The sequence below is a fragment of the Capricornis sumatraensis genome, chromosome X (assembly GCF_032405125.1).
Source record: "Capricornis sumatraensis isolate serow.1 chromosome X, serow.2, whole genome shotgun sequence".
NCBI lineage: Eukaryota > Metazoa > Chordata > Mammalia > Artiodactyla > Bovidae > Capricornis > Capricornis sumatraensis.
Window position 1 is genome coordinate 86,168,525 of NC_091092.1, and position 19,054 is coordinate 86,187,578.

The 19,054-nt window shown below is 53.2% G+C and overlaps 1 protein-coding gene across 3 annotated transcripts; it reads left to right on the forward strand.

The window, feature by feature from the left end:
• Nucleotides 1-9,150: 9,150 nt before the first annotated feature.
• Nucleotides 9,151-18,975, forward strand: CCDC120 (coiled-coil domain containing 120). 3 transcript variants are annotated; one of them, XM_068962240.1, is made up of 11 exons: nt 9,151-9,205; nt 11,693-11,829; nt 11,958-12,048; nt 12,189-12,322; nt 12,980-13,120; nt 13,695-13,992; nt 14,478-14,540; nt 14,833-15,007; nt 15,144-15,242; nt 16,442-17,356; nt 17,849-18,748. In XM_068962240.1, exons 2-11 carry the CDS (start codon nt 11,776-11,778, stop codon nt 17,961-17,963), a joined length of 2,085 nt encoding a protein of 694 aa, XP_068818341.1. In that variant the 5' UTR covers nt 9,151-9,205; nt 11,693-11,775; the 3' UTR covers nt 17,964-18,748. The 3 variants fall into 3 exon arrangements, with proteins under 3 accessions (XP_068818341.1, XP_068818342.1, XP_068818343.1); XM_068962241.1 differs by lacking the exons at nt 9,151-9,205; nt 11,693-11,829; nt 17,849-18,748 and having other exon boundaries at nt 12,000-12,012; nt 16,442-17,378; XM_068962242.1 differs by lacking the exons at nt 9,151-9,205; nt 11,693-11,829; nt 11,958-12,048; nt 12,189-12,322 and having other exon boundaries at nt 12,608-13,120; nt 18,626-18,975.
• Nucleotides 18,976-19,054: the final 79 nt, after the last annotated feature.

Below are 19,054 nucleotides of genomic sequence, written 5' to 3' on the forward strand. Positions count from 1 at the left end.
ACCAACCTAGATAGTATATTCAAAAGCAGAGACATTACTTTGCTGACTAAGGTCCGTCTAGTCAAGGCTATGGTTTTTCCAGTGGTCATGTATGGATGTGAGAGTTGGACTGTGAAGAAGGCTGAGCACCGAAGAATTGATGCTTTTGAACTGTGGTGTTGGAGAAGACTCTTGAGAGTCCCTTGGACTGCAAGGAGATCCAACCAGTCCATTGTGAAGGAGATCAGCCCTGGGATTTCTTTGGAAGGAATGATGTTAAAGCTGAAACTCCAGTACTTTGGCCACCTCATGCAAAGAGTTGACTCATTGGAAAAGACTCTGATGCTGGGAGGGATTGGGGGCAGGAGGAGAAGGGGACGACAGAGGATGAGATGGCTGGATGGCACCACTGACTCGATGGACGTGGGTCTCAGTGAACTCCAGGAGTTGGTGATGGACAGGGAGGCCTGGCGTGCTGCGATTCATGGAGTCACAAGAGTCAGACATGACTGAGCGACTGAAGCGAACCGAACTGAACTGATCTGAGCCACAGTCAACTCCCAGTCTTGTTTTTGCTGACTGTATAGAGCTTCTACATCTTTGGCTGCAAAGAATATGATCAATCTGATTTCAGTATTGACCATCTGGTGATATCCATGTGTAGAGTCTTCTCCTGTGTTGTTGGAAAATGGTGTTTTCTATGACCAATGCGTTCTCTTGGCAGAACTCTATTAGCTTTTGCCCTGCTTCATTCTGTACTCCAAGGCCACATTTGCCTGTTACTCCAGGTATCTCTTGACTTCCTACTTTCGCATTCCAGTCCTCTACAATGAAAAGGATATCTTTTTGGGTGTTAGTTTTAGAAGGTCTTATAGGTCTTCACAGAACTGTTCAACTTCAACTTCTTCAGCATTACTGGTCAGGGCATAAACTTGGATTACTGTAATATTGAATGGTTTGCCTTCGAAACGAACAGAGATCATTCTGTCATTTTTGAGATTGCATCCAAGTATTGCATTTCAGACTCTTTTGTTTACTATGATAACTACTCCATTTCTTCTAAGGGATTCTTGCCCACAGTGTAGATATAATGGTCATCTGAGTTAAATTCACCCATTCCAGTCCATTTTAGTTCACTGATTAGTAAAATGTTGATGCTTACTCTTGCCATCTCCTGTTTGACCACTTCCAATTCGCCTTGATTCATGGACCTAACATTCCAGATTCCTATGCAATATTGCTCTTTACAGCATCAGACTTTACTTCCATCACCAGTCACAGCCACAACTGCATGTTGTTTTTGCTTTGGCTTTGTTTCTTCATTCTTTCTGGAGTTATTTCTCCACTGATCTCCCATAGCATATTGGGCCCCTATTGACCTGGGGAGTTCATCGTTCAGTTTCCTATCTTTTTGCCTTTTCATGCTGTTCATGGGGTTCTCAAGGCAAGAATACCGAAGTGGTTTGGCATTCCCTTCTCCAGTGGACCACGTTTTGTCAGTGACTTTTATTGTATGCAAATTATACCTCAATTAAGCTGTTTTAAGAAAAGATCATTGAAGGATGCTCTGTAATATAATAGGGTCACTTAAGAATGATTTAGGGTGTGGGTAAGTGTCATTGGAAGGCTTGAGGGACACATTTGGGGTCACTGGAGTATGATTTGAAGGTAACTGCAGAAATAAAGTTAGTGATTATTTGGAGATATTGTTGAGGATTGTTGGAGTGTGCTCTGGGGTCAGAGTATGGGTCAGTATTTGGAGATGGAGAAGGTGTGGAGGGTAGTTTGAAGTGCAGTTGGGGGAATCTCACTTTGAGTAGTTGGGAGTATATGGAATAGTGATAGGGGCTTTGGAAGTTAGTTTTTCTGGGAGTGGGGTTGGTCAGTGAAATGTTTGGTGGTGGTAGGGAGTTTAGAGTTAGAGCTGGTGACTGTTGGAATTGATTTGGGGTGCAGGTAAAGGTCACATCCAAAGGTAGTTGAGAATGTTTGGAGTGGCTTGAGTGCCATCTGGGGGTCAAAAGAGTATGGCTAGAAGGGTACATGGAGAGTGGTTTAGGGTCCATGCAGGATGTTTTGGGTGCATACTGGGGGGAGATGAGTGTGATTTGGAAGTGGTCTTTGGACACTCAAGGTTTCAGGGCTGATTGTAGATGGTTGGGGGAACAATTTGAGGTATTGGGGGGTAGCTTATTCCTACAGCTTAGGTGTTCAACGGAGGTAGATTGGGGGTACTGCTTTGGGATCAATGGACAGTAGTTTGGGGATACAATTTGGGAGATGTGAAATGTGGTTTGGAGTGCATTGGGGGCATGGAGGGCAGTTGGGGGAATTCAGAGGTGTGCTGGTGGCTGACAGAAGGAAGTTTGGGGTGTTCGTCACGGGGTGACTTGGGGTGAGAGGACACTAGTCTGATCACTGAGGGGGCGTGGCTTCGGTATGAGAAAGATCCACGGCCTCGAGAAAGCGTGTGCGCACGCGCTCCGAGCTGGTTCGCTCCTGGCGCTCCCAGGGCAGGAAAATCGAAGACCCAAACTAGCGCCTGCGCACTCGGACTCCGCCGCTGCTGTGGTCTCGCGCCCCGCCCCCCGTCTGCCCCCCCCCCGACCCCGCCCCTCCCAGCTCGCGCTCAGCGGCGGAGGTGGAGGTGCAGTCGGGGAGCCGACAGACCCGAGTTGAAGGTGGGGGGCCGGGGTCCACCGCCCGCGGCGGAACGGGTACTCCTCTCCTACCCTCCCCGCGTCCCCAGTCTGGCCCCCACGGCTCACAGTCGCGCGGCCGAACGCGGCCCGCGGGCAGGGCGCGGAAAGGGAGTAGGCAGGAGCCCGGGGACGAGCTGGGGGTAGCGAGGGAGGGGCGCCGCGCCCCCCTCCCCACGCCATTGCCTGCACGGACACCGCCTACGCCGCGGGCGCGGACACTAGGTGAGTAGAGCCGGCTTGGGGTTGTAAAAGAGGAGACAGGGTGGGGTGAAGGCCCAGAAACGCCGACCAGAGGTGTACCTGCGCTTGCACCCCCGACCTCTGACTCCGTGGTCTCCCTCTCGACCCTTGACTTACCTGGCTCCATCTTTTTAAATCTGGAACCCCTGCCAGTTTTGGCCCAAGGACCTCTGGACTGACCCCTGACTAACCATATTCTGGCCTGGTGTGATCCTCAACCTTTGTTTTGCCCCCCTAAACCCAGTCCTGACCCCAAAGCATCCTTGACCTGACCCCAGATCCTTGCCTGACCCGTTCCGTCTCCGAAGCTCATCTTGCCTTGTCTTGATCACCCCAGTTTTTGTCCTGATGCTTCACGTGCCTGTTGCCTAAACTCTAGTCTAGTCACTGGACCCCTACCAGTCATGTCCTGTCCGCTAAACTCCAGTCTGATCTAGGTCTGTCCTGATCCCCAACCTCTGATTTCTGTACTTTCTCCCCCAGGTCCCCCTCCTGACTCCTGAACTCCATCCTGGCCCATCACCTTTAGACTCTCCCTCTTGCCTCCTGCCATGCCCCTGCCCCCAAGTCTATGCTGTTTCCCGTTGTCTTCCCTAGGCCCACCCCTGTCCTCATTCCTATCTACATTCTGTCCAGATCTTTTCCTGTTCCTTACCTCCATCCTGAACCTGCTCTTTTCCCTACCCTCTTCCTTGACTGCTGTCTTGGCCTGTCCTCCATCATGCCTTCTGACTGCCCTTTTATACTGACCCTGATCCCTGCCTGCTCTTTTGTCCCCTACTTTTTCTCTGGCCTTTGTCCTGAACCTCATTCTATCCCATTCTCTGGCCAGTGTCCTGGCTCCTTCTCCGTCTTTTGACCTCCATCCTACAATGATTCTGATTTTGTTTTGTTCCCTATACTCCTTCCTGTTCTGTCCCTTCATCCTGTCCCAACCCGAGGCCCCTTTTCTGCCCCTTACCATGACCTTCCATGCCATTCAGATCTCTCTTCTTCGTAACATCCACTTTCCATCTTCTCTGAGCCCAGAAGGACAGGGGTCCCATTATACCTTCCCCTTGAACTTGGAGGTTCCACTGTACCCATTATCTCTGAAATTCATCCCAGAAGCTTTTCTTAGCATGAGCAAATAAATAGCAAACAACCTTGTGGGCCCCCTGCGACTGAGGGAGTTTTCACATGTGATTTCTCTCATCCCCCACCCAGTGATCTCACACAGAAATTGCATTTCTCTCCCTGCCCCAGGAGGGCGTGGAACTGTTCCTGGCACCCCCCCCCCGCCACTCCCCAAGTGTGAAGGAGCACCCTAAATTATTCAGTGACTCTCTGGAAGTCTGTGAAGTCTGGGTCATGTTTCCAGCCTTGCTACATTGGGGGCTGATGTGAGTCCTCTAGGTCGTGTTATCCCCATCTCCTGGTCTTGATCCTGGGTGCAATGATCCCTGCTTTCCTGGCCTGAAAAAAGTCCATTCTAGGCCAGAGGCTTCAGGGCTTGGTAGAGATAGGATGCAGGCAGGAGTTTATCCTTTTCCTCTCAGCAGGAAGCAATACAAATCTTGATGCTAAGTCGATCCTACCTCTGCGGGCAGGTCTGTGTGTATTGGGTGTGTGGTGGGGGTCTGTTAGAATCAGGCCCATCCAGTAGTGACAGTAATATCAAGAAAAAATATGAAGTTCTCTCACTGTCTGAATCTCCTTGATTTTGAAGACAGACAAGGAGAATTTGAGTACTGAGGAGGTAACATGTCATTCAATTCTGTTTTATTCTTGTATTTCTCATAGAGAATAGTGAGAGTTTGAATAATGAAATAACGGACCTGTTTCATTTATCCAAACCTGTTAATGACAACACAAACATCTCTCACTATTCTAGTGTATTTGGTACCCAAGTTCTGAGAGGAGAGTTTGAATAGTTCACACAGTGAAAGATACTAAGTTATCTGAAGGTATTTTGTTTTAGCATTTTACAGAGTGAGTACGGAGAGTTCAGGTAGTGAAGGATAATGGCTTTAACTCAGAAATGTGTTCAGATCTACTAATTTTCCTGTGCTCCAGTGGCAAGGATTGGGATAGTAAGGGCATCTCGTTATAGAAATATATTTGGTTCCTGTTATTTTGCCTGGTGAGTAAGGAAAGCTCAGAGAGTGAGGAAAAGGAAAAGGGAAAGTGAAAAAGGAAAAGGACAGCTCAGAGATTGAGTCCTATCTCAGAAATGTATCAAAGCCCATTCACTTCCTGTATTTGGATAGTGAGAGTTCAGACAATTTTTCTGAATATATTTGGTTCCTGCATTTTTGATGTTGAGTAGGGAGAGGCTGGATAATGAGGAAAAACAGCTCTGTTTCAAATATGTCTTGTTTGGCAAGTAGAGAGGATTCTATATCTGGGTGGCAAGTAGGGAGGGTTTTGAGGCTGAAATATGTGTGTGTGTGTGTATTTGATTCCTGAGTTTGGACTGGGAAGAAACAATTATGTATAACATAGTACATATGCATATTGACCACTTACCATGGGCCAACCTGTCCTAAACTGTCCCAAGCAAGCTTTGGATCTCTTAGCTCATGTCATGCTCACAATCACCCTGTGAGTTATATACTGCTGTCATCACCCCCATTTTACAGATGAAGACGTTGAGTTACAGAGAAGTTGAGTGACTTGCCCAAGCAGTCACACTTTTGAATCCCAGACCCACCACTTGCTAGCCCTACAGGAAGAGGCCCCAGGAGACTCAGGTCCCCACTGGGGTGTGGCTTAGAGGTGGTTTTCTTCTCAGTTCAGTTCAGTTGCTCAGTCGTGTCTGACTCTTTGCAACCCCATGGACTGCAGCACGCCAGGCTTCCCTGTCCATCACCAACTCCCAGAACTTACTCAAATTCATGTCCATTGAGTCAGTGATGCCATCCAACCATCTCATCCTCTGTCGTCCCCTTCTCCTCCCACTTCCATTCTTTCCCAGCATCAGGGTCTTTTCCAATGAGTCAGCTCTTCGCATGAGGTGGCCAAAGGATTGGAGTTTCAGCTTCAGTATCAGTCCTATTAATGAATATTTAGGACTGATTTCCTTTAGGATTGACTGGTTGGATCTCCTTGCAGTCCAGGGGACTCTCAAGAGTCTTCTGCAACACCATGGTTCAAAAGCATCAATTTTTTGGTGCTCACCTTTCTTTATAGTCCAACTCTCACATCCATACATGACTACTGGACAAACCAAACCTTTGACTAGATGGACCGTTGTTGGCAAAGTGAGGTCTCTGCTTTTTAATATGTTGTCTAGGTTGGTCATAACTTTTCTTCCAAGAAGCAAGCATCTTTTAATTTCATGTCTGCAGTCACCATATGCAGTGATTTTGGAGCCCAAAAAAATAAAGTCTGTCATTGTTTCTATTGTTTCCCCATCTATTTGCCATGAAGTGGTGGGACCAGATGCCATGATCTTAGTTTTCTGAATGTTGAGGTTTAAGCCAACTTTTTCACTCTCCTCTTTCACTTTCATCAAGAGGCTCTTTAGTTCTTCCTCACTTTTGCCATAATTGTGGTGTCATCTGCATATCTGATGTTATTGATATTTCTCCTGGCAATCTTGATTCCAGCTTGTACTTCATCCAGTCCAGCATTTCTCATGATGTACTCTGCATATAAGTTAAATAAGCAGGGTGATAATATACAGCCTTGACAGATTCCTTTCCTGATTTGGAACCAGTCTGTTGTTCCATGTCCAGTTCTAACTGTTGCTTCTTAACCTGCATACAGATTTCTCAGGAGGCAGGTCAGGTGGTCTGGTATTCCCATCTCTTTAAGAATTTTCCACAGTTTGTTGTGATCCACATAGTCAAAGGCTTTGGCGTAGTCAATAAAGCAGAAGTAGATGTTTTTCTGGAACTCTCTTGCTTTTTCTTGATCCAACGGATGTGGCAATTTGATCTCTGGTTCCTCTGCCTTTTCTAAATCCAGCTTGAATACCTGGAAGTTCACGGTTCATGTACTGTTGAAGCCCAGCTTGGAGAATTTTGACCATTACTTTGCTAGCATGTGAGATGAGGTAGTGTGTGGTAGTTTGTGTGGTAGTTTGAGCATTCTTTGGCATTGCCTTTCTTTGGGATTGGAATGAAAACTGACCTTTTCCAGTCCTGTGGCCACTGCTGAGTTTTCCAAATTTGCTGGCATATTGACTGCAGCACTTTCACAGCATCATCTTTTAGGATTTGAAATACTCAACTGCAAATCCATCACCTCCACTAGCTTTGTTCGTAGTGTTGCTTCCTAAGGCCCACTTGACTTCCCATTCCAGGATGTCTGGTTCTAGGTGAGTGATCACACCATCGTGGTTATCTGGGTCATGAGGATCTTTTTTGTATAGTTCTTCTGTGTATTCTTGCCACCTCTTCTTAATATCTTCTGCTTCTGTTCAGTCCATAACATTTCTGTCCTTTACTGTGCCCATCTTTGTCTTGTGGGGGCTGTTAAAAGTCATGGACAAGGCCAATGATGTGTGTGGGTGACTCCGCCCTGCCTCGCCCAAGAGCCCCAGTTACCTGCTTTTCCCTTCTTACTCTCGTCCCAACCCACCTGTGCTTGAGTTTATTATGTAGTTATTAGCAATTGTGAATGACATGGTGTGAGTTTCCTTGCATTTTGAAATGTCTTCCAAAGTTACTTTGGCCTCCGTTGGTTGGCTGTGTTTGCGCCATTTACCCGTTTTCCAGATGTGGAAACCTAAGCCTTGAGACTCAGTCTGCATCGCTGGCCAGATACCCTGTCCCTCTCAGCCCTGAATTTATAAATATCCCCCTTCTGAGCATCCTTGGTGTCCCACAACACAGGGGGTTGGGGGCCATGGCTGAGAGGACACTCCCCACCAACACTCAGCTGCCCAGCTTGTGGCTTCTGCCTCCATCAGCCCCAGGCAGTAAAGGGAGGGAGAAGGGGGGTGATGAAAGTGGCCTTTGTGTCCCATGCCGGAAATCTCACAGCCAGGAAGAAAGGTGGGCAGGGTAGCAGGAGGCCTGTAGCGTGCACATGGGGCATTGCTGATACAGAGCAAGTTCCTTTCCAGCCTTGGCCCACCTGTCAAGTGGGGAGGGAGCTTTCCTCACTCTGCTCTTTCACATCATGGCATGGGCTGCTGTCAGGGCCTGGGCTGGGCTTGGGCCCTGAGGGCACAGAGCAGATGGTCCCTAATGGAACTCAGGATGTGTGTGGGGTGTGCCAGGGCAGGCCCAAAGCCCAGGTGGTGGTGTAGGGGAAACAGTCAGTCCATCAGTCTGATCCATCGCAGAGACTGATAGCCTCCCATTTCCTTGACTCCTGGCCAGAAATGCCCCAGGGGGTGGGGGAGACCCAGCCTGGATATGAAGTGTGAACCGCCCCTACTCCTCCTCCCCTGCAGGAGTTGCCTCTGTCAACCTGCAATCCAGCACCCCGCCCCTGCAGTTCTGATTGTAGCTGCTCTCACGCCTCTGTGATCAGAGTTGGGCCTCTTCACCTGTGCGGGGAGGCCCCCCGCTTTCATCTCTCCAAGCTGGCTCTGTGGAGCTGGGTCTGTGCCATCCTCTCAGGTGTGTAGGGGTTGGGGGGGTGGTTAAACCACTGGTGTGTTTCTGCCCTTTGCTGGGATGATTTCTTGTGGCGCTGCAGAAGGTTGTAGGGTCCTGAGACATGGTCTCTCTTAGAAAAGTGGACCTCGTTTGTCCCACTTTGGGAAACTGTTACCTCAACGAGGGTGGGAATTGCCTTCTGACCTTTTCCCACACCTGCCTCGCCTTGGGAGGAAAGGGTAAAGGATATTCAGAAAGTGATGGGTGCTGCCACAAGAGGCACACACCCATTGTGCACCCAAATCCTTCTGTGTGCTTAACCTCTCCCCAGACCTCCAGCCTTCGGCTCCTAGGGTGGGCAGGATTGAATCTGGGGACTTGGGCAGCACCAGAGGCAGCTACCACTCCCACGACCATTAGCCCTTCCTCCTCGGTCCTCTGCTAGGTATATGGGGTAAAGGGGGAGGTCCAGGCTCTCTTCTTGGCCATGCTGGACTGCCGGGGGAGACATGACTCCAAGACAGCTCTTAAGGGTGACCCAAGCCCTGGTGTCAGGCAGGCAAGGGTTAAAAGGTATGGGCTGGCCCAGTCCCTGGCCAGGTAGGCTGGGCCATTACCTAGTGGGAGGTGGCCTAGGCATCCGCCACTGGGCTCACCACTTATTGCCACTACCAGCGGGAGCAGGGCCTTGTCGAAGCAACTTTTTTTTTTTGAGGTACCTGAGGCCACCCCACAGCACCTCTCTGACGGGTGAGCACCCGGGAGCAGTGGGGCCAGGGGCGAGGGGTGAGGGGAGAAGGGTATGGGTATGCTGAAGTTCCCTGCCAGAGTGAGGTTTGTGTGAGAGACACAACCAAGAAGGAGGGCCTGGCTAAAGGGGCAAAGCCTAAAATGTCCAATTTCCTTTCCTGGCATGAAGCCAGTTCCTTGCTGGAAGTGGATGAGGGGAAGGAACGAGGGAGAAGAGAAGCTGGCACCCTATTAGCAGAAGAGCGCCCCTTCTCCACTGCCTCCTACTTCCTGTCCCCTTTCCTCCACTGCCGGGGTAGCCCCTGCCCTCCTTCAACCCAGGGCTCAGCCCCCTAGGAAAGCGTAGACTGGGGTATTGAGAACTGCCTCCCACACCTGTCTGCTCACCACCCCTATCTGTCCCCCTAGAGGGGGCCCCGGGGGAACCTCTCGGGCAGTGTGGGGAACAGTGCAATACATCAGGAGTTGTTATTTGCTCCAGAGATGGCAGGATGTAGAAATGGGGGTCCCACTGAGGTGTTGGGGTGCCACCCAGGTGAAGTGTCTTGGTTGTAAACAGTCATTACAGCCAGGAATTTCTTTCTCAGCTGTGGTGTCAGAAGGGCAGACCTGAAAAACCTGCTGGGCCCGCCGCCTCTGGGTGTGTGTAGGGGCCCTTTGCAGCTCTCACTGCAGCCCATCCTCAGATAGGACAGGGACACAGGGTCACCAGTAGGGAGACCCAGGGGCTGGTTGGGAGTGTGTCGGGAGGGAGCTGCTGGGATCCCCTCTTTCTCACCATCCTTGGGTGGGAACCAGGCTGCCCCAGGCCAGTGTGGAGAGGGTAGGCGAGTGGAGGCAGAGGCTTGGGAGTGGGTGTGAGAGTGTGGGGGTGTGGGGCGTTGACCTGTGTCTAACCTGCCTGATGACCCCATGACTCAGGCGCTAGCTATGTCCCTGAGGTCAGGCTGACAGGGTGTGGAGTCGGGGTTCCTGTCTGGACCCCGTGTGGACTTCCAGGATGCCACAAGCTCTACAAGCTCCCAGGGAAAGAAGGCTGAGGGAGATGGAAGGAAGATGAAGCAGCCCAGTGTGGGATGGAGGAGTGATCCTGGTGAATGGGCCCATTGGGGAGGAGTTGAGGCTCCTGTTGGGGTTAAGGAAGGTTTAGGGGAGCCTTCCTCAAACCCAAATGGGAGCTGAGGAAGAAGGAACCCCTGGAGCCAAGGAACAGAGGAATCTAAGCTGGGACCTCAAGGAAAGCCTGCCATGCCAGGCAATGTCAGCCCTTGGAAGCTGACTGCTGCCTGGGGGTGCAAAATAGCTTTAGGGACTGACCCCGCCCCTGATTTTGAGGATTAGGAACCCCTGCTTTGTTGGAGGGGCATAGACCCCAAGAGGTGGGTGAGAGGCCTGCTGAGAAACTGCTGGCACCCTATTAGCAGCTTGGCCATGTACTCCAAGATACACATACAGAAGGGGCTTGAACCCACCCCACCAAGGGTGCCTGGGTCTTCTCCACACCTGGCCACCACGTAACGACAAGCTGGGGATTGCGGAGGCAGGTAGAGATGGAACCTCTATAGCCTCAGGAGGTCCCCCCAGTCGCCTGCTGCCGAGGTCAGACCAGGTGGTGGGAGGTGATGTCACCTAGCTACCCAGCTGGGGACTGAGCAGGCTGTGGGAGGGAGGGAGCAAACTCCAAAGGAAGGGATGAGGACAGGGCTGGCAACCAGCCAAGGCCAGCTCCATGGCCAACCAGGATGTCTGGGGCCGAGAAGGAGGCAGTCGCTTGTTATCTGCAGCTGTGGACTTTGCCACTCCCAGTCCTGGCAGGGTGACTTCCCTATGCCTCTGCGGGACAGGCTGGCATGCTGGGTGGGGCTGGATGGGTCCTGAGGCCAAGTGAACGCTTTTGCTGCTGCACCAGGGCCACAGGACGGAGTTGGGACAAGGAGTTTGCAGTCATTCTTTTATTCACCCAGCAGACACTCCCTTGAGCACTTGCTGTGTGCCCGGAAGTATTCTGAATGCCAGAGTTACTGATAACATTTTCTGTTCTCATAAAGGTACAAGGGAGGCATAGTCTTGACATAGTGTGGGGCCCACCTCTGGAAATCACACTGAAGCCCCAGAATATAAGAGAGAACCAGGGGCTGGAGTGGCCGGAGGGGAAAGTGCACTCCAGACAGCAGCCGCAGCCTGCGCAAAGGCCTGGAACCCTGATGGGCTGAGAGGTTATGAGGGATTCGTGAGGTTCAGCACCTCTGGGGAGGGAGAGTGTTGGACCAGAGGGTGGGCCTGGCTACATCCTTAGCTGTAGGCAGATTATTTCATCTCTTTGTGTCTTACTCGTATCTCTAAAATGGAGGTAATAATGGTCACAGAAACTGCCATCGCAGGGTGGTTGTGAGGATTAAATGTGACATATAAGGTAACCAGATGGTTAATAAAGGCCCACTGTTGTTCTAGTTGGTTGCATCTGTACTGTTAATTCTCCTTTCCCAGGCAAGACTCCTGACGGTGGCCCATGGGCCTCTGAGGAGGTGTTGTAAGTCCGCCCAGCTCCCCACTTGCTGTGCTCCCACTCAATGGGAAGGGAACCAAGGTACCCGGGCCTTGACATTGGCACAGATTCTGAGAGGGCAGGCCAAGCAGGTGGGTGGGGTCAGGGTCCTCCTTATTCCAGCTGGGGCACGGGCACCTGGGTAGGGGTGGAGGGTTGGGGGCGCATGCTGGATGATCCCCAGTGGCTCCCCTGCATCACTGCTAGGCCTTGTCCAGCCATCAGTCACGGCATCCTGACAGCTTCAGGATGGAAGTCAAAGGTCAGCTGATCAGCTCTCCCACCTTCAATGCCTCAGGTCGGTGTCTGGTTCCCCCTTCTGCTGCCTCCTCCCCTGCTCTGAGTTACCACTCGCCTGTGTGGGAAGGAGTGGGCCCTGGCCCCACAGCTGCTCCAAGATGCCCCCCACCCCCTGATCTTCACTCCTTCTGTGTCCAGCTGCCCTGTTTGGAGAGGCTGCCCCCCAGATGAAGTCAGAACGTCTACGGAGTCTGCTCGACCGGCAGCGGGCCCTGCAGGAGGCCCTGAGCCTGAAACTTCAGGAGCTGAGGAAAGTGTGTCTCCAGGAGGCGGTGAGGGCCTGAACCTAAGGGCGTCTGTGGTGGGAAGAGGGAGGTGAGGAGCAGGGATGAGGTAGGCAGACTGAGGCGCTTGTCTGAGCTGGAGATTCCCCAAAGCTCAGCTTGGATGTCTTCGAATACGGTAATATTTTACCACAATCCCTTATCAACAATTTGAAATCCAAAAAAGAAGAAGAAGAAAAGCCTCAAAGACAAAAGAAGTTATTTCCCAAACGTGGCAGTAAAACCTGACCAGAAGTGACATGGGCTGATTTATAGTTTCGATTCACCTCTCTCGCTGCGAATGTCCACACAGTTTGCCAGAAACGGTAATGCGGTTCAGAGCATGCAGTCCAGGCCCTGAAGGGAGTGTCATATAATATGTAGTATACAGACGGTGTCACCTTTATAAAAACTGTGAGATTCTGGATTCCAAAGCAGGCTTCCCTGCCTCCCATGCCCACCGGCCCTGGGCTTTGGGCCACGGAGGGGCTGAGAGTGTGCCACACATCCACCTGGTGGAGAATTAGGAAGAGGAAGAGAAATAACAGGTGTGGGCGCTGAGCAGGGCTGGGCTGCTAGTGGGACTTCTGTACCTTCGTGTCATGACTGTTTTGCCCCATCCCCCCAACTAACCCTTGGTAGTCTTCAATCCCTGACCCCACCCAGGAGCTGACTGGCCAGTTGCCTCCCGAGTGCCCACTGGAGCCTGGTGAACGACCCCAGTTGGTCCGCCGGCGTCCCCCTGCAGCCCGCGCCTACCCTCCACCGCACCCCAACCCAGCACACCACTCCATGTGCCCCACCGAGGTGAGCTGATGGGCACGCCGAGCAAGGCAGGGGTGGGACAGGGTCCCAGAGGAAGCTGAGAGGGGCTTATGGCCAGGGAAAGGAGAGACTAAGGCTTCCCTGGTGGCTCAGAATCCACCTGCAATATGGGAGACCTGGTTTCCATCCCTGGGTGGGGAAGATCCCCTGGAGAAGGGAACAGCTACCCACTCCAGTATTCTTGCCTGGAAAATCTCATGGACAGAGGAGCCTGCTGGGCTATAGTCCACAGGGTCACAAAGAGTGGGACACAACTGAGCACCTTTCACTTTCACTCTCAAGGTGGGGAGGGAAGGAGCCTAAGGGAGGTGGCTTCCAGGTCTGAGAGAAGATGCTGGTCCCTAACTGTCAGAATAAGCCTTTCCCCTGCCCCAGAAGATGAGCAGGTGCAGCTCTAATGCACACAAACCCTGCCCCCAGAGGAACAGTAGGTGCCCCCAGGAGGGGCAGGCCCCGCCCCCAGCCTATCCAGACTCTGACACCGCCTGGTCCTGGTGCCTGGCATTTCCGTTTCCAACATCTGGTCCTGTCGCACCCTCTCGGGTGGGCCCCGCAGGAGCTGGCGCTTGAGGCCCTGGAGCGAGAGGTGTCTGTGCAACAGCAGATTGCCGCAGCTGCCCGCCGCCTGGCCTTGGCCCCCGAGCTCAGTGCTGAGCAGCGCCGGCGCCGGCGCCAAGTCCAGGCAGATGCCCTTCGGAGGTTGCACGAGCTGGAGGAGCAGCTTGGGGAGGTCCGGGCCCGCCTTGGCCTCTCGGGGGTCCCGCCATCCCAGCCCCTGCCCCTGTCCACCGGAGGAGCCGTTATCACCGCCCAGGGAGTCTGCCTGGGCACGCGCCTTGCTCAGCTCAGCCATGGTGAGCTCAGGCCCTGTTATCCCACCGACGAGAGCGGGAAGGTGGGCACTGGCTAAGGGGCCTGGCAGGGGTGGAGCTGATGAGCAGCCAGTGAAGATTGGGGGAGGTAGGCAGGACTTAGGGGACCCTAGCTGTGAGAGGAATTGTAGGCTGCTCCCAGGAAAGGGTGGGGACATTGGGAATAGGCCTCAGGCAAGTGAGGGACAGGGCCTTCCCTGGCGGTCCAGTGGTCAAGGCTCTGCACTTCCACTGCAGGGGGCACAGGTTTGATCTCTGGTATAAAAACTAAGATCCCTCATGCCACTCAGTGCAGCCCAACAACAACAACAAAAAAAGTGAGGGACTCAGCCCCTGGTGGTCTTGGATTTAGGCAAAGGTGGATTCTTGGGAAGTGTGCCAGGTGGGGAGGAGACTGTCCAGTGGTGTAAGCGGGTGGCACCCAGGCCTTGCATTGATAAGCCTGGGTCTCTGCTTTTCACCTGTAGAGGATGTGGTTCTGCACTCGGAGAGCAGCTCCCTCTCAGAGTCTGGGGCCAGCCACGATAATGGTGAGAACCCTTGTCCCCTAAATTCTCCCGTGCTCTGACGCATCGCCCCTGCCCTCCCTCTTCAGCTCCTCTTGAGCCACACCCCATCCTCTGGCGGAGCTCCCACCTTCTTCACCTCACCACCCTCTCCCCTGTCTCTCCTATCAGCCCCAGTTCCTGCCTGCCTCCCTTGGTTCCTCCTCTACCTGTCCTCTGCTGCTTAGCCCTCTGCACCTTCCTAGCCCCTGCCCTTGGCTTTGTCCACAACCCTCCCATTGAATCCCCCCTCCACCATTTTCTCCCTTCTGCTCAGAGGAGCCCCGTGGCTGCTTCCCTCTGGCTGAGCGCCCCTCACCGCCCAAGGCCTGGGACCAGCTGCGGGCAGTCTCTGGGGGCAGCCCTGAGCGGCGAACCCCATGGAAACCACCCCCATCAGATCTTTATGGGGATCTGAAGGGCCGGCGAAACTCTGTGGCCAGCCCCACCAGGTGAGGGTGAGCCCCTCCACTCCTTCCGCACAGCCAGGAGTGGGGGCTGAGCCTGGGTGGGCAGGAGGACCTGCTGGGAGGTACGGTCTCTAACCTGGCCCCCACCCCCACCCTGGGCCTGCATGTCTCTGTCTAGCCCTACACGCTCACTGCCCAGGAGTGCCTCCAGTTTTGAGGGGCGAAGTGTGCCTGCTACTCCTGTCCTCACCCGGGGCGCTGGCCCCCAGCTCTGCAAGTAAGTGGACTCTAAGGGTGAGTTTGAGGACCAGAGGAGGGAACTGGTAGTTATAACAGGGGGTACCGGGGAGAGTATTTGGATTCCAAGAGTGTAGGACATGAAAGACTGAGCTTTGAATCCATCAGTTTTATTCTGATTTTCTGTGTAGGTTGTATGAAGAAGCAAGAATTTTATTTATGCTTCAGAACTTTTGTTCATAATGCATCCTATTACATGATAAAGAAATATAGGTAAAATATATTTTGGAATATGCCATACATAATGTATGTGTAACATCACATTATAAATAAATTTTTTAATTGACCAAAAAAAGAAAAGAAAGGCCGAGCTTTGAAAGTTGAATAGGAGTTGTCTTGGTTGTCTTGGTGCTATATGAGCACCCCCAGCCAACCCCCGCCTTGGAGAAAGAGGGTGGGGATTTGGGGCAGAAGCATTGAAGTTTGAGTATGGGCTTTTCTGTGCATTTTGGGCAAGTCATTTCCCTTTTCTGAATCTTGGTCTCCTCATTTGTAAAACAGGCATATCAATACCTGACTCTGGAAGAGGCTGTAGGCATAAATGAGTTCTGGTTAACATGTGCTGCATACCTACCATCTGCTAGGAATCAGTCCTTTACTTGGTATCAAACTCATTTAGTTATCACAACATCCCTATGAGGTAGATGCCGTTATTCTCATTTTAGAGATAAGAAACCCGAGACACAGGTTAACTAACTTGTTGGTAAACCAAAGACCTGGTATTTGAACCCAGACAAATTTGACTCAAGAGTCCATGCTTTTAACCATGGTAGTCTCCTAGTCCTTAAACAAATACGTACTTACCAAGTGCCTACTTTTTCCAGGCTGTGAACAAAAGTCCCCATCCTTGTGACGCTTGCTTTCTATGAATAGTGACCTCCCCTGCTAGCATTTCCTCTGGAGTCCCTTGCTTCCATCTCCCTCGGAGCTTAACAGCCCCAGGCACCCCATACATTTTCAACCCCTCTGCTCCCCAGTCCTGGCTAGGGCCTCTGCTGCTCTTAATGTGCCACTCCCTAATGCCTTTACACCCCATTTCTAGTCGGGGGCCCATTTTGGAGTGTGAAAATGAAGGCCCAGAGAGAGGCGTGTGTTGGGGGAAGGGTTGCGGAGCGTGCTTATCCCATCTGCCTGATATTTCTGACCCTTCTCCCATCACCCCCACCTCTGTGCCCCTAGACCCGAAGGCCTCCATTCTCGCCAGTGGTCCAGCAGCCAGGACTCCCAGATGGGCTTCCCACGGGTGGACCCTGTCTCCGACCGCACCTCCCTCTTCGCAGCTCGCACCCGCCGCAGCAATAGCTCCGAGGCCCTGCTGGTGGACCGGGCAGCGGGTGGGGGAGCTGGGTCCCCGCCCGCACCTCTGGTTCCCCCTGCCACCGGTCCCCCAGTCTGCAAGAGCAGTGAGGTGCTATATGAGCGCCCCCAGCCAACCCCTGCCTTCTCCTCCCGCACGGCTGGCCTCCCAGACCCTCCCCGGGCTGCCCGGCCCAGCTCAGCCGCTCCGGCCTCCCGCGGGCCCCCCCGGCTCCCACCCGTGTGTGGGGACTTCCTCTTGGACTATTCCCTGGACCGGGGCCTGCCCCGTGGGGGCAGCGGGACAGGCTGGGGGGAGCTGTTGCCGGCAGCTGAGGTTCCAGGACCCCTCTCCCGCCGCGATGGGCTCGTCGCCATGCTCCCAGGCCCACCGCCTGTGTATGCAGCTGACGGCAGCAGCCCCCTCCTCCGCAGCAAGGACCCCCATAGCCGTGCCCCCCGCGCCAAGCCCTGTGGTCTGCCCCTGGAGGCCGCCGAGGGCCTGGAGGCGCATCCCAACCCTCTGCTGTGGATGCCCCCACCCGCCCGTATCCCCTCGGCCGGTGAGCGCAGTGGCCACAAGAACCTTGCCCTGGAGGGGCTGCGGGACTGGTACATCCGGAACTCGGGACTGGCCTCGGGGCCCCAGCGCCGGCCTGGGCTCCCTCACATGGGCCCGCAGCACCCGCCCTTCCTTCATGCCCGCTGCTATGAGGTGGGCCAGGCACTGTACGGGGCCCCCAGCCAGGCGCCGCTCCCACACTCGAGGAGTTTCACGGCACCCCCTGTCTCCGGCAGGTATGGGGGCTGTTTTTACTGATGGGTAGGGGTCTCTTGAGGCAGATGGCAAAGGTGTCCAGGCCAAGGAGCAGCTAGTCATGGTAGCTAATGACAGGGACCACGAAAGAAGTAGCTGCAGCCTTGGCCTGTGGTCCCTGGGCTCTGCCTGACCCGCATTAATTCGTGGGGCCTCGGCAGAGGGGTATCTTGGGCCCCGGTAGCAGCAGTTCTTCACCGAACTATTCAAGAGTTGTAATAGTTGAACAGCCAGTGCATGTCAGCTAAAAATGAGCCTTGAAACTAGGGTGCTGGGAGGAAGGGCTGTCCTGTGCCCCTCGCCTTTCTCTTCCTCTTTTCACCGCGCCCCGCACCTGCGAGCCTAAAGGTACTCTCCTGTGCCTGTTTCCACCTCTTTAACGAGCCTCTTTTCCTCTTTCTGTGTCTTGTCCGTCTTTTCCTCTGTCCGGTCTTCCCACCCTGTCTTCTGGATTCCTGCTACCCCTTCTAAAGATACTACGCGGATTTCCTGTACCCCCCGGAGCTGAGCGCTCGTTTAAGTGACCTGACGCTAGAGGGGGAGCAGTCCTCCGGTTCTGACCCCCAGACCCCGGGAACGCTGGTCTGACCCCTTCTGACATGCCCCTTACTGGCCTGGGCAAGACTCCAGTTTGGGGAGTGCACAGCTGACCTCGCTGAGCCCTGGGATAGGGTTGCTGTCACTCCTGGTGGTGGGCACCAACCTGATCATCCAAGGCCCCTGGCTCCCCGTGGGCCCATAAAGGTGTCTGACACCCTGCATCTCCTTTCATGCTGTGCTGGGGACTGGGGGCCTTCTGCCAGCTTAAAAGAGAGGAGGTGATGCAATGGAGACTCCAAGCCCCTTCCTCCATTTCTGTTTACAGTTGTGATTTAGGTATTCACTGTCCTCCCCCAACACTAGACGTTTTATAAAAAGGGAAACTGTGATCTCATCCTGGTTGGGTTCATTCCTGTCCCTGTGCCCAGCCTGCTGCATTCAGGAACCCCCTCCACAAAATGGACCAGATAGGGTCTTGGGGCCCAATTTAGGGCAGTCAGGAGACTGATGTGAACAGAACTCCCTGCCATCCATCCACTGGGACAATTTTTTCTTGGCAGAGGTGCCCACATTTGGAAGGAATGAAGTCTCTGCCCACATGTGGAAGGACTGAAGTCTGGGTGGGAGGCTTGGGTTCATTTTCCCTTCCCCAGGGGTGCCTGAAGGTGCCCCAGACTCTGTCTGTCTGTGCCCGCTGTCTCTGCCCACAGAATCAGATGGCTCAGCCTTTGGTGGCAGCCTCTGCCCTCTTCCCAATCAGGAAGCCCCACAGGAGGACCAAAGGGCAGAGCCATTGGGTGTTTTGTGTCCTGGAATGCTGCGGTGGTGGAACCTAGCATCTGGTAGATGCCAATGAAATCCTCAAGTGACGCCTTGCCACTGGCTCCATCGCATCTTCTTGGCTTTCCTTCCATCCACCACTTTTTAAAAAAAAAATTCCATACAAGCTGTGTTTTCTATGATACCTTTCTGTGACTTTCTGAAGCTGGGGGTTCCTCTACCCCCTTTACCTGGTGTGAAAACTTTTCTTTTTGTATCAATGGATCTGGACCCAAAACACTACCACATTGGAAGGGGATTTCTATAATAAATGTGTAAACTGAACCCATGTATTGCTTCCCTATCTGCCTTGCCTTGGG